At 46.0% G+C, this 15,090-nt stretch overlaps 1 protein-coding gene across 3 annotated transcripts in view; it reads right to left on the bottom strand.

Annotated features, from left to right (window-relative positions):
- LOC119969041 (cell surface glycoprotein CD200 receptor 1-B-like) overlaps positions 1–13,712 on the bottom strand; it is a 151,849-nt gene extending 138,137 nt beyond the window's left edge. For all 3 annotated transcript variants that reach the window (XM_038802194.1, XM_038802196.1, XM_038802193.1), the window contains exon 1: positions 13,510–13,712. In XM_038802194.1, coding sequence (XP_038658122.1) covers positions 13,510–13,633 — 124 coding nt within the window. In that variant the 5' untranslated portion in view covers positions 13,634–13,712. The remainder of the gene's footprint in view (positions 1–13,509) is intronic.
- Between the last annotated feature and the right edge of the window lie 1,378 nt (positions 13,713–15,090).

Below are 15,090 nucleotides of genomic sequence, written 5' to 3' on the forward strand. Positions count from 1 at the left end.
CACTTTTAAGAATTGGTGCAATTAGATCTGCTCAACACAAAAACTGAATGGGTTTGATGATTCCTCGCCTTTGCAGCCATTCCAACCCCTCCACTTTGCCTTACATGGTATAAGGCCGTGTGCTGGGCTTAAAAAAAACAAGGAGTAGCCTGAGGATCCATGAACAACTTAACTGTAGTGCAACTCAGTGTATCCAGTTCATCTTTGAAAACCTCAGGATATTTCTGAGTGACATCCTTTATCATTGTTGTCATTATCTCACCTCAGTTCAACTGAATTTTCCTGAGCCAGTCACGGCCGAGTAGACAAGGTCCATGCCCTTTTCCTACCCAAGAGCTGTGCTCTTGCTTCTTGGTTATAATGCGCAATGTCCACCTCAAATGCTCCAAGTAATGATATAGTCTTGCCATTGAACGTTCAAATTGATCTCTGCCTACCTAAGGACAGGCACCTGCTCAGAGCCCCAAATTCTCCTGATGGTCTCCTCACTGATGACAGGTGTAGAGGCCGCTGTGTCCACTTCCATCGTAACTTTCTGTCCATCACCCTCCTTTGTAGCATAAATAGTCTCCGTGAGAACCTGACTCACATTGAGCATGTTGTAAGAAAGCTCCTCTTCCTGCTTTGTGCATTCCAGGTAATGCTTAGCAAACTGAGGCTTCTTTGAATTTGAAATTCCTGTCCAACCTAAGACTTGCTCTTAGCACTCCTGCAGCTTTTGTGTCAGTGTCTATGATTTTACAATCATTTGCATAGTGTGTGCTTACACACTTGAAACATTCTACTGCATTCACCTTTTTGTTTGCTGGCTCTTATCTTGCATGATGTACTGCACCTGCCTGTGTCCCACTATGTGCCTTTGAATATCCTTTACAGTGCTGGCAGTCATGTCCATGCCCTGAGAAACTTCTAGAGCCTTCTTGAAAGCTAGTGTGCTTTCCCCCAACAAGCAATGCTGTATACGGTCTTCAATAATGCCATAGGCCAATCTGTCCCAGAGCATATCCTCCAACATTGTCCCAAGTTCACAGTGTTGGACAATCACTGAGGGCTTAACAAGGTGATAATTCTGAGCAAGTGCAACTAATTCCGCAAATGAAATGTCCCCAAGGTTTCCATGGTGTTGCTAAATTTCTCATTCGCTTGTAAGTCTTTGCCCCATAAACACTCAGGAGAATTCAGCACATTTTAGCTTCAGCTACAATTTTATTTGCCAGGAAAAAGTGTCCCTAACCTTTTTACATCCTCAGTCCAGTCCTCATGCCCCTCCACAAACTCACTGATAGTCCCAAACATAGCCATTGCCACTGATCACTTTGCAAATGCTCGCTCCTCGCTATACAAAACTCTGTGCCACTACGCTGAGCCTCAAATTATTTTCTTCTACTTTTTGATGCTGTAGTCAAAAAGATGTGGTAGCTTGAACACAAGAAAGGTAGTTAAATGAGTTGTAAAAGTTAAATCTTCTTTACTTCAGAAAACATTGAGGTACTACTACAGTTTGGCTTCAGGCGCAAGCAGTAGCTAAACGCAACTATACACAAGCTCCTTGTGGCTAAACCGAGACCCGCACTCCTGATGATGTCACACGCACATGTGCACTTTTGTTAAAGACATCCATACACATAATCAAATAGGATGATGGTTATTAAAACACTATTAAAACACTGACACCAAACAATGCCCAAAGTCAATCTCTCACTTCAACCTCCTGACTTGTGACCTAGCTGATCCTCTATCTCCATCATAAACATGCCCAAAAGATTTTTCTCACTTTTCTCTGTGTGTGAGTTCACCGGATCTCTCTTCTCTCTACTCATTCTAATCATGACCAGTTTCCCTCTTCCACCATGTGAACAATTAGTAGAAACCTTAACCTTAAAATTTCTCACAACATACTTTTCTTTAGATGACATGCCAGGCGAAATTCTTTGTTTGAGAGACAAAGGGCACGATTCTCCCAAAAGGGAACAAAATCCCCGAGCGAGCACATTTAGCTGCGTGTTTCCCGGCACTCAGTACCGATAAACACATGGCGATTCAAAACGACTCGCGTTGAATAAAGGGCCTGAATGGGGAATATGCGATTGAAAGTTCCTTTCACTGGGACTCCCCATTGCTTTGAGATCGAGACGGTCTGGATGTCTGAGTCCCCCAGCGCAAATGCATTATGGGAGGAGCCCCCCCCCCCCCAGCCCCATTCCAACACCCACGCAGGGCCACCCCGTTCTGATTGCGCGTGCTTGCAAAAAATGCCAGCGCGGCACCTTGGCGGGGGAGAGGCAGACGGAGGTTAAATGGTGGAACCTGACATAGAGGGGAGCCGCTACACTAGCGAGTAAGCTGGTGTACGGGAGGACAGAGAAGGGTGAGGCCGCGGCACACTCCACAATAGTCCTCAATACCGGGGTCCCACAAGGTTGCGTACATCGTCCCCTACTATACTCCCTATATACACACAATGTGTGGCAAAATGTGGCTCCAACTCCATCTACAAGTTTACCGATGACACAATTGTAGTGGGTTGGATCTCGAACAACGATGAGTCAGAATACAGGAGTGAGATAGAGAACCTAGTGGAGTGGTGCAACAACAACAATCTATTCCGCAATGCCAGAAAAACTAAAGAGCTGGTCATTGACTTCAGGAAGTGAGGTACGGTACACACCCCTGTCTGCACCAATGGTGCTGAGGTGACAGCTTAAAATTCCTAGGTGTTCACATCACCAGAAATCTGTCCTGGTCCACCCATGTCGATGCGGCGACCAAGAAAGCACAACAGCGCCTCTACTTCCTCAGGAAAATAAGGAAATTCGGCATGTCCGCATTGACTCTTATCAATTTTTACAGATGCATCATAGAAAGCATTCTACCTGGCTGCATCAGTCTGGTATAGCAACGGCTCGGCCTAGGACCATAAGAAACTACAGAGAGTCGTGAACTCAGCTCAGTCCATCACGCAAAACCGCTCCCCATCCATTGACTCTGACACCTCCCACTGCCTTGGGAATACGGTAGCATTATCAAAGACCCCTCCCACCCAGATTACTCTCTCTTCCAACTTCTTCTGTCGAGCAGGAGATACAGAAATCTGAGAACACGCTTCCCTGCTGTTACCAGACTTCTGAATGATCCTTTTATGGACTGAACTGATCTCTTCACACATCTTCTCTACTGAGTAGTGCTACACACCTCTATGCTTCACCCGAAGCCTGTGCTTATGCATTTACATTGTGTATTTATGTATGTCCTATGTTTTTTCATATATGGAACGATTTGGCTGGACCGTATGCAGAACAATACTTTTCACTGTACCTCGGTACCTGTGACAATAAATCAAATCCAAATCTCAGGAGGGAGGAAGCGTTGGCAGGAGGGAGGGGCAAGCCAGAAATTCAGGGGAAACAAAGGGCAAAAGAAGGTGGGGGTTGGGGTTGTAGGGGGGGGGGGGTGGTTAAGCCAAGGGGGGAGGGGGGAACTAGGAAGAGGATGCACAAGAGTAAAAGTGAATAGGAGGAGGGACAGAGGATAGGAGGAGGGGGAGGGTAAAGCATTGGTTGCAGCAGACAACACCTGTGTGGTGAATGTAACATGGTAATTCACACTGTATCTTTGTAAGCGCAGTAGCGTTATCCGACCACTAGGGGGAGTAGCTCTGGGAATGCTCAGGAGCTTGTACAGGGCTCCACCCTTGGCTCCGCCCATGACTCCTCCCCCTTGTGCTGCTGTATAAATACCCTTGTCCAAAGCCAGCCTGCAGTTCACTGAGAGTTCATCAAAGGGTAACAGGCTGGCTCTGTAAGTAGATTAAAGCCTATATTCATATCGGAAAACACGTGTCTGGTAAATTGATGGTTCCATCAACCTGGAGATGGCAAAAAAGAAGAAGCAGTTGGTTGCCATTTTGAATGGCCTGAGAGCAGAGCAGGCCCGATCGGACAGGGCTGGGCTCACAAGGTGAGCATGGTTAATTGAAAAAAAAAGAATTGGGCACTCAAAATGTATTTTTTTTTAAATTTAGATTAGCCAATTATTTTTTCCAATTAAGGGGCAATTTAGCATGGCCAATCCACCTACTCTGCACATTTTTGGGTTGTGGGGGCGAAACCCACGCAGACACGGGGAGAATGTGCAAACTCCACACGGACGGTGACCCAGAGCCGGGATCGAACCTGGGACCTCAGTGCCGTGAGGCGGTTGTGCTAACGACTAGGCCACTGTGCTGCCCCTCGAAATGTATTATAAAAAAAAGAAACAGGCGCTGGAAGCACCGCGAGGGCTGGGCGAAATAGTAGAGTACATCAGCTCCATGCAATCAAGGAAAATGCCGGGACCATATGGGTTCCCGGAAGACTTTTACAAAAATTCTCAGCAGCACTGGCCCTGCACTTGTGGGAGATGTTCAACAGCTCACTGTCAAAGGGGGTTCTGCTGCTTAAGGGGGTCCTGCTGCCCATGCTGGCACAGGCCTCGGTCTCACAGTTTCCCAAGAAGGACAAGGGCCAGACAAAGTGTGAATCATACAGACCCATCTCTCTCTTAAAGTCTGACGTGAAAACCTTAACGAAAGCACTGGTAAGCTGACTGGAGATTTGCCTGTCAGAAGTGATTGTGGAAGATCCGACCGGGTTAGTTAAGGCAGACAGCAAACAGCAAACATCACATGTCTGCTGAATGTAATAATGACCACCTGGGGAGAGGACACCAGATGTGATTGTCTCCCTGGACGCTGAGTACGCCTTCTATCAAGTAGAATGGAGATGCTTCATGGAAGTGCTTGAATGGTTTGGGATTATGGCAGGGTTCACCTCATGAGTTAAGCTCCTGAACAGCACTCCTATGGTGAGCGTACAAGGCAATCGTAACCAGCTCCAAAAACATCCGGCTGTACAGGGGAATGAGACAGGGGTGACCGCTATCCTCGCTCCTGTTCAGACTGGCAATTAAGCCGCTCGCTATCGCCTTTAGATCAGTAGATTGGCGGACGGGCATCTGGAGAGGGGGCAGAGCATATAGCCTCACACTATTCAGATGACCTGCTCCTCTACGTGTCAAACCCCCGAGCCAGCATGGGAAAGATAACTGGATTCCTCCTGTAGCTCGGCACCTTTTCGGCTTACAAACTCAACCTGGGGAAACGTGAGATCTTTCCAGTAAGCCCCAGAGAGGGAGGGGCGAAGCTGGAGGAACTGCTGTTCAAAGTAACCCAAACCAAGTTCAGGTACCTGGGGAATCCAAGTGGCCCACACTTGGAAGAGGCTCCACAAATGGAACCTCTCCAGCCTGGTGGAGGAGGGGAGCAAGTTCCTGCAGAGGTGGGACTCACTCCCTCTTTTGCTGGCAGAAAGGGTACAGACAGTCAAAATGAATGTGCTGCCTAGGTTCCTCTTCGTATTCAGCTCACTCCCGATCTTCATCTCCGAATCCTCCTTCAATAGGGTTGACAAGTTAATCGTGGCCTTCGTCTGGGGGGGGGGGGGGGGGGGGGGGGGGGGGGAGGAGAGTTCCTAGCATACGCAAGTCCATTTTACAACGCGGGCGGCACGTGGAAGGCCTGGCTCTACCAAATCTGCTGTACTACCATGGGTGGCCCATGCGGAGAGGATAAGGGGATGGCTAAGGGAGCCGAAGGCAGACTGGGTCCGAATAGAGGAAGCCTCCTGGACAGAGACGCCTCTCCAAGTGCTGACCACCACATCACTCCCAGCCCCCCATACATACACTCCATGAGCCCAGTGCTAGTAGCCACCCTCAGAACATGAAACCGGTTTGGGTGCCATTTTGAACTGAGTGAGATGTCCACGGGGTCCCCCAAGTGCAACAACCATAGGTTCACACTGGCGACGATCGATGCCACATTCAGGATGTGGGGGTATGAAAAAGGGACGCTGACAGCAGAAGACATGTACGTGGACAACAAACTGACGTCTATAGGGGAGCTTACAGAGAAGCTCCAACTCCTGAAAGGCAATGAGCTCAGATATCTGCAGCTGCGTAACTTTCTCCTCAAGGAGACAAAACCATTCCCCAGTGACTCGCATACACATTCCTGGACACGATGATCGGGCCGGACTAGTTAGGAGATGACAAATGCGGCACTATATATAGACGACTTATAGAAAGGGTCAGGACTCCACTCGACGAGACCTGATGAACGTGCGGGGAAGGACTCTGGATCGAGGTGCTGCACGGAGTCAACTCCACCTCCTCCTGCCTGGGCTAAACCTGATGCAGCTCAAGGTGGTGCACAGAGCATACTTTACCAAGACATATATGAGCGGGTTCTTCCCAGAGGTGGAGGACAAGTTTGAGCAGCATCATGGCCGTCCAGCCAACCACATCCACATGTTCCTGTCTGAGACTCAGGGAATTCTGGACAGCCTTCTTCGAGGCTATGTCCAAGGTGGGTGGAAATGGAGCCGTGTCTGTCTGTGGCAGTCTTCGGGTGTCAGAGCATCCAGAGCTCTGGGTAGGGAAATGGGCGGATGCCCTGGCCTTCGCCTCACTGATCGCCAGGCGGGGACATCTGCTGGATGGAAGTCGGCAGCATCAGCCTGGGCCTTGAAATGGCTCTCAGATCTGGCTGAATTTCCGAGGCTAGAAACGATAAAATTCGAAATAAGAGGGCCCAAGGAGAGATTCCACGGCACATGGAGCAAATTCACAAGTCTCTACCCAGACCTATTTGCAACCAGCAGCCAACTAAGGTGGGGGGGTGGGGGGGGGGGGGGGGTAGCTAGCTAAGGCTGGTGGAAGAAGAGGGAGGCAGGAAAAGCCGCCCAGAGGGAGAGTAGCTCGCGATGAACTGGGAAAGAATGGAAGAATGTGGGGGGGCACTCAATGGCGGGATCAAGGGCTTCCCCTTCAAGGGGAGAAACCAGTGTAGCAAATGGACCCACCCACCCTCAAAAAGGACTTGTCCCCCCCCGCCCCCCAACCAGTGGAACGGAGCTCGCTGATGAACGAGGGGAAAGACTCCAACTACACTGTATATACAAGGGTAAAGCTGGGGGCAACCCCTACCGCCAAGAGGCAGGAGCCTCAGCTGAAACCCAGCAAACCACTGTGTAAACCGAATACTTATAGATGTGAGTAGCAAGTAGCATTGGAGCCGCAGTCAAGGTCATGCTCACAGCGAGGGGCTCAAATCTTGTTGTTCCTATTCTTGGTTATTATTACTGTTGCTGCATTGCCTGTTACATGCAAAACTCAGTTTTGTCTTTTACTTTTCTGTATCTATAACGCCAAACACCAATAAAAATATATTTTTTAAAAAAGGATTGGATGATTGTTCATCAGATAGTGGTGCTGCCCATGAGATACCAATGGCAACATGTGGGAATTCGGAAAACCCAGGTATCAGTCAATGGGCATTTCTCCTGGCCAAAGCTGCATAAGGATGGAGAGCAATTCTGTAGAACCTGTCGTACTTAGCAGACAATAGGTAAACCGTAACATGGGATTAAACCAGCACCTTTAATACCCATACAGTGTTTGAAGAACCATTTAGTCCGATATTGATAGACTGTGCAGGACCATTGCCTGAAACAAAGGCAGGGCATTGATACATTGTTATGGTCATGGATATGACTATCCGATTTCCAGAAGCTACACCTTTGAGAACAGTTACAGCTGAGGTAGTAGTGGAAATGTTGACGCAGTTTTTCACACACTATGGCCTACCCTCAGAAGTGCAATCTGACCAGGGTTCTAACTTTACACTTCAAATTTTCCAGGGCGTAATTTGTAGTTTAAGCATCAAACAATTAAAATCAACCGCCTATCGCCCACAAACTCAGCGAGCTTTGGAAAGATATCGGCAGACTCTCAAAACCATTATTAAGGTCTTTAGGCAGCTTTGCAGCAGCATGGTTATTACAAATGTTTTTTGTTTTTAAAAACCAGTAGTGATTTGCGCCAGCAAGATGTCATAAGGTCAAGTTGGATGCATTCCACGGGGCTAAGGACATAAAGCCATTTAATTATATATAAATGCATGCACATTTATGGAAATCAGGTTCACCTGATCACGTCACCAACAGGGAAGATATCAAACCGAGATCACACCAGCGCAAATCCTGCTATGTCCCCCTTGAAAGATTTAGCGGCCATAAGAGGATTTGCGCTCACGTCAAACGGACCTGAAAAAAACGAGCCATTGTTGAAGCATTTGCAACTACCTTTAGCCAGGAGTGCTGAGTAGGTGATCCATCTTGGTCTCCTTCCCCCAGCATTACAGGTGCTGGTCTTTACCTCATTCAATCATTCCTCATAATAAGAACAAATGGTTGAAGGCACTGGGTGCAACAAAGGCCTTAACTAAATTCTGACTGAAGACTTGTGAACTAGCTGTGCCCCAAGTCAATATGTTCCAGTACAGTAATAACACTGGCATCTACCCAACAATGTGAAAAAACACCCAGTTGTACCCTATCCATAAAAAAGCAGGACACATCCTAGCCGATTAGTCTACTCTGGATTATCAGCAAAGTGATGGAAGTTGTCACTGAGAGTGCTATGAAGTGGCATTTACCAACAATAACTTGCACACTGAAGCTCAGTATGGGTTCTGTCAGGAACACATGGGGGTTCCAGACCTCATTACATTCTTGGTTCAAACAAGGTTAATGAAAGAGCTGAATTCTATAAATCAGGTGGGAGTGACTGCCCTTGGCATGAAGGGACCATTTGACTAAATGCGGAAGCTAGGAACCCTAGGAAAATTGAAGCAAATGGGAATCAAGGGGGAACTCTCCACCAGTTGCAATCATGGGCATGATTCAGCCACCATGTTGCACCTGGCATGGATCCGGGTGAAACAGGTGAATCGCACGAGAGCACTAAATCAGGCTTCCTGCTGGATGCCAGGCCGACCATGAGTCATTTGACTTGTTCCGCCTGGTGCAATCTGGATCTTACCCTTGCTGGCCATGAACCAGGTTAAATGAATCAAATGCACCCAGCGCCCGTGAGTCAACAGCTGCACCTGCAAGACCTTGCCAGGGCGCCATTTAGCACTTGTTTCCACAAATGTGGACCAGGCATGATGGCACCATGGGAGGTCCCCCAGGCCACAGAGACCCCGGGTGGTTGGGGACAGGGGAGGGTGGTGCCATGGCACACCCCTATCACCTGGGAACTTTAGCACTGCCAACCAGGCTCCCCGGCAGTGGCAGCCACGCACCCTGGCAATGTCACCCAAGCACACTATCAAGGTGCCAAACTGGCAATGCCAGGGTGCCTGGGTGTCAGGTTAGAATTGCCAGAGTCGGAGCCAGGGTGGCCTTGCCCATTAGAGGGGAAGGTGAGGAGGGTTCCCAGAGGCCACGGAAAGGTTGGTGGTGGTGACGAGGGGTCCAGAAAGCCATGGGGTCCTGATCTGTGAGAAGCAGCAAATCGCTAGCAGGAAATCAAGAAAGTGTGACCTCGGCAGATAGAAACTCCCCAAGGCCCAAAAAACGGCCAGTGAATAGCAGGGCGAATCTTGTCGCTACAGCCAGTGAGAAACACCCCATCAACACCCCAGTCCAAAGATGTGCGGGTTAGGTGGATTGGCCATGCTAAATTGCCCGTAGTGTCCTAATAAAAGTAAGGTTAAGGGGCGGGGGGTTGTCGGGCTACGGGTATAGGGTGGATACGTGGGTTTGAGTAGGGTGATCATGGCTCGGCACAACATTGAGGGCCGAAGGGCCTGTTCTGTGCTGTACTGTTCTATGTTCTATGTTCTAAATGCGCCCAAAAGCAGACTTTAACTATTTCTGCTGAATGATGTCCGTGCCTCGCACAGAAGAGGATAGCTGTGGATGTTCAATCATTTCAGACCTAGATATTACTGCAGAAGTTGCTCAGTGTCGTCCCTTAGGTCCAACCATCTTCAGTTACTTCATCATAACCTTCTCTTTAACATAAGTTCAGAAATAGGGATTTTGCTGATGTTTGCACAATGTCCAGCATTTATGTCATGCAATGCTGCATGCCATAAGACTTGAACACAATTCAGGCTTGGGCAGATAGTTGGCAAGTGGCATTCACAACATAGAAGTGCCAGGCAATGACCATATCCAGCAAGAGAGAATATAGCCATCTCCCTTGATATTCAAATACATTACCATCATTGAATTCCTCCACTATCAACATCATGAGGTTGGATGGGAGAGTTACAACTGATGCCAGTCATATTAATATTGAGTTGACAAAAGCAGGGTTTTCTGCTGGAAGTAACTCACTTTCTAGCTCTCCAAAGTCTGTTCAAATTCTACAAGTCACAAGCGTGATGGAAGATGCTCCATTTACCTGGATTAGAACAATTCAAAAACACTGAAGAATCTCAATGCCATCGAGGGTGTAGCAGTCCACTTGGTCACCACCACATCCAGTTTGTAAACACTCATTCCCCCAACCACCAACACACAGTGGCAGCAGTGTGTACAATCTACAAAATGTACACATTGTACAATTTGCTGAAGCTCTTCGACAGCACCTTTCAAACCTGCGCCTTCACCGTCTGGAAGGACATGGCCAACAACATCTAGAACATAGAACGTAGAACATACAGCACAGAAGGAAGCCATTTGGCCCATCGAGTCTGCACTGACCCGCTTAAGCCCTCACTTCCACCCTATCCCTATAACCCAATAACCGCTCCGAACCTTTTTGGACACTAAGGGCAATTTAGCATGGCTAATCCACCTAACCTGCACGTCTTTGGACTGTGGGAGGAAACCGGAGCACCCGGAGGAAACTCACGCAGACACGGGGAGAAGGTGCAAACTCCGCACAGACCGTGACCCAGCGGGGAATCGAACCTGGGATCCTGGCGCTGTGAAGCCACAGTACTAGCAACTTGTGCTACCGTGCTGTCCCTCTTGCAAGTTCCACTACAATTGGGGCCTCACGGTAGCATGGTGGTTAGCTTCAATGCTTCACAGCTCCAGGGTCCCAGGTTCGATTCCCGGCTGGGTCACTGTCTGTGTGGAGTCTGCACGTCCTCCCCGTGTGTGCGTGGGTTTCCTCCGGGTGCTCCGGTTTCCTCCCACAGTCCAAAAATGTGTGGGTTAGGCAGATTGGCCATGCTAAATTGCCCGTAGTGTAAGGTTAATGGGGGGATTGTTGGGTTACGGGTATACGGGTTACGTGGGTTTAAGTAGGGTGATCATTGCTCGGCACAACATCGAGGGCCGAAGGGCCTGTTCTGTGCTGTACTGTTCTATGTTCTATCCTAACTCGCTGTTGTTCCTTCACTGCCACTGCATCAGAATTTTGGAACTCCCTTCCTAACAGCACTGTCCTAACAGCACTGTGAGTGTGCCCCCACAGAACATAGACTGCTGCAGTTCAAGAAGTGGCTCACCACCCCCTTCTCAAGGGTAATTAGCGATGGGCAATAAATGGTGACCTTGCCAGCAACGCCCAGATTACATGATGGGATAAAAAATTGCCCAGAGGACAACAGAGATACTTCAAAAGTAATCCACTGTTTGTATTCTGGTCTATATATGCTTTTAATAGCCAGTGGTGAACAAATGTTCTGTGTGCATGGAATGCAATGATTTGTGGTAAATATTTAATTTGATATAACTTGCTGTAAACTGATATTTTTAAAGCACTAGCTATTATATATTGAAATTAAATATTACTAACTTAAAATTAAAATTACATATCAATTTAAATGAATGTCTTTAGCTGATTTCTTGTTTAACTTAATGAATACTTTTTCTCAAAATTAACTTTTGGAATGTGTGAATTTATAAATGTATTCACAAACTGCAGAATTATTTTTTGACATCAGAAAGTTGGTTAACCTGAAAAACTAAACTTAAACAGCATTTTATTTATTTTTTAAATGAAAGGCTGGATTCACTGGTTCCCAGCTGTGTGTTTCTCGGTGACAGGCTATTCACTGGCGGCAGGATTCTATACTCCCGCCGCTTGTCAATGGGACTTCCCGTTGAAGGCCCCCATACTGCCAGGAAATCCACTGGCCGGGGGTGGGGGGGTCACTGCCGGTGGGCAAAGTGAATCGCAGCGGCTGGAGAATTCCAGCTGAAAGTGCTTTTAGCACGTTGCACTTTTAACTAAATATACAGATGAAAGTTTGCACAATAGCCCATTAAGGTTGGGACTTGAAAGCAGTAAATACAAGTGTCAAGTACTGATCCTGCAATTAGCGCTTTGGCCACAAGACAAATTTAACACTTGTCAATAGCAAGTATATTGATAACCTTTCTGTGTTATTTCTTTTTATATCCGGTGTATGATTTATAATCCTGAAATTATACCTTGTTTAAATCTATTTTGACCTCAAAACCAAAGTATATATTATCATTGCAATTATCGTAAAACTTCAATTTCAAATGCAAGATAGAATTAAGTGTCCTGGAATGCAGATTTGGTTCAACACAACCATTTCCTATTTCCAAACATTACATTAAATAGTGAAGTGAAGCAAAACATTGGCACAGACATTTTTTAAATTAGTTTACCTGTACCCTTCTTCAATTATTATATTTCAAAATGAATGTTGAATTAATTTATCGTTCATCAAATAATGACTTTGTTACGGCGAGCACTGAATTTGTTGCTTGGTTGATTATTTTAGTGTTCCAGTTCATTGCTTTTTTTCAATAATTATTTTAGTTTCCTTCTTGCTATGCTCTGGAATTATTCCCGTAATTTCTTGCCCTCTTTACCTCCCTTATTTGACCAAACATTTGTCATTTTCCCTGATCTCCCCTTATGTGCCATGGTATCATATTTGGCTTAATAATGCAGCTGTAAAGCAACTTGTGTAGTTGTATTGCAAGTAAAGATGCTGAATGAATATGGGTAGTTGATGTTGTCTTTCTGTCCAGGGACACTTTCTGGATCCCACAAATTGATCACATTTTCTGTGGCTGAGTAACACTTTCCTTTAAGGAAACATAACCGATGCCACCCACAACTTGTGAAAGCATGAAAAGGAGCTGAAACCTGACAGGCACTGGTTACTGAAGAGGAAATGCAAATATAATTGAATCTTGTTGAATTTGTGTTTGATATGAAGGTTTGTGGAAGTTTCCAGCTATTGATTGGCACAGGACTAGCAATCAATTTCAAACAAATGATATATGACCAAACACACTTATTTCATGCAGTACACAATGGAATAAAGAAGATAACTAAATTCCTTGAAACAACAATAAATTGCATTTATATAGAACGTTGAAGATAGTCAAACCTCTCAAAGTGGTTCAGAGAAGTATTATCAGACAGAATTTGCCACATGAGCCACATGAAAAGATTTCAGTGGTCAAAAACTAGGTCAAAGATGTGGCTATTAAGGAGTGTCTTAAGGAAGGAGAGTTGGGTGTGAGATAATAAGGTGGAGGGATTTATGGAAGGAGTTCCAGAGTTCAGGACCTAAACAGCTGAAGACACAACTACTAATTGTAGCGTGAAGAATACCCAGGATATGCTAAAGATTTAAAGGCACCATTCGTATGAGAAACTTAAAAAGAAAACATGCCATACCTGGTTCTGCAAGAGCAATAAGGCTAGCCAGCGACAAAAGAGTAACCTGCAGCCTTTTCATTGAATGTTTCATTTCAACTCGCACTGCTTTCCTTGAATGAAATCTTATTTCAAAGAAATTCATCAAGTCTCAAAGTCCAGAAGCCACTATGTAGTCGATTCCTACAGAGCAAAACACGAGTGTGATTGTTTATAGACAAGATGTTTTCAAACCAGGAAAGTGCCATGATATTTATATCTGCCATATATTTCCTGTTCTAAGTATCATATTTGAAGTGCTCTAGTTCTTTTGGATTGGATAAGAGTGCCTATGAACATTATTGCGTAACTACACTATTAACAATGTCAGAAAATGTTTGTGGTTAGATGTGTCAGAGCTAGGAACTTTCAAATCTAAATGATCAATGGAGGCTTTTCTTGATACTAATTGAGTTGGGCTTTAAGTATGTGGGGAGATATTACACATTATGCAAATGCACATATAAAATATAATGTGGAAACAAAGGGAAATTTTATTTTATGGCTACCTTGATGCAAATTGGTAAATGCATTGTATAACATGATACCATGACACTGAACCATACTTTACAATAAGGTCCGGTGCTCAAGGTTTAATATGTATGGCATCCTTCCACCTCTGACTGAAGATGGACCTGCAGAAAACAATCCATTTCCAATGGAATGCCTTCATATGGCATTCCTTTGCCAATTGCTGGAGGGGTCAATCTTTGAGAGGCAGGTTTTGCTGCAAATGGCCAAGTGTTGGTTGGTGCTTTTTGCATTGGCGCCTGTTGCCAAGCTGCTGTAGCCACTGTTCATCATGGTGGTGCATGCCAGGCCACAGCAGATGTTGCTCTTTCCCTCAATCATCAACTATTAACTCCTGGATGTGATAAATGATGTCGAGGGACATCACGTCACACTTGCAAGCATCCTTAAAGCAGGTTTGATCAGGCGCAGATATGCAACATCTGGACCCATGACCATAGTTTTCTTGATGCTTATAGTTAGGGAGAGCAAATTATAAGCATGGAAGATAGTCCATGAAACTTTGTAGCTGAATTTCCGTGTGGGCAAATATTACAGCATTGTCAGTGTAGAGGCGTTATCTAATCAGGACACATGTTTTTATCTTCACTTTCAGTCTTGACAGATTGCAGAGGTTATCACCTGACCTAGCACACAAGCAGCTTCCTTCCACATCTGCAGGGAAGACAGAATCAAGGCTAGAACATAGCCTGGTTTTACACCATTCTCTGTTCTTGAGTTGAATTTGGTTGTGGAGATCCAAATGTTGTTCCACCTCAAATCTGTTCCATAGCCTTAACTACAATACTTGCTTGCTACAATTTGAAGTTTTTTATTATAGAATCATAGAATCCTTACAGTGCAGAAGGAGGCCATTCAGCCCATCGAATCTGAGTCAACCCTTCAATAGAGCACCCACCGAGGCCCAATCCCCGCTCTCGCCCTGTATCGCCAGTCAACCTTTGGACACCAAGGGGAAACTTAGCATGGCCAATCCACCTAACCTGCATATCATTGTGAGAAAACCGGAGCACCCGGAGGAAACCCACGCAG

This window comes from Scyliorhinus canicula, chromosome 7, assembly GCF_902713615.1.
Source record: "Scyliorhinus canicula chromosome 7, sScyCan1.1, whole genome shotgun sequence".
Lineage (NCBI taxonomy): Eukaryota > Metazoa > Chordata > Chondrichthyes > Carcharhiniformes > Scyliorhinidae > Scyliorhinus > Scyliorhinus canicula.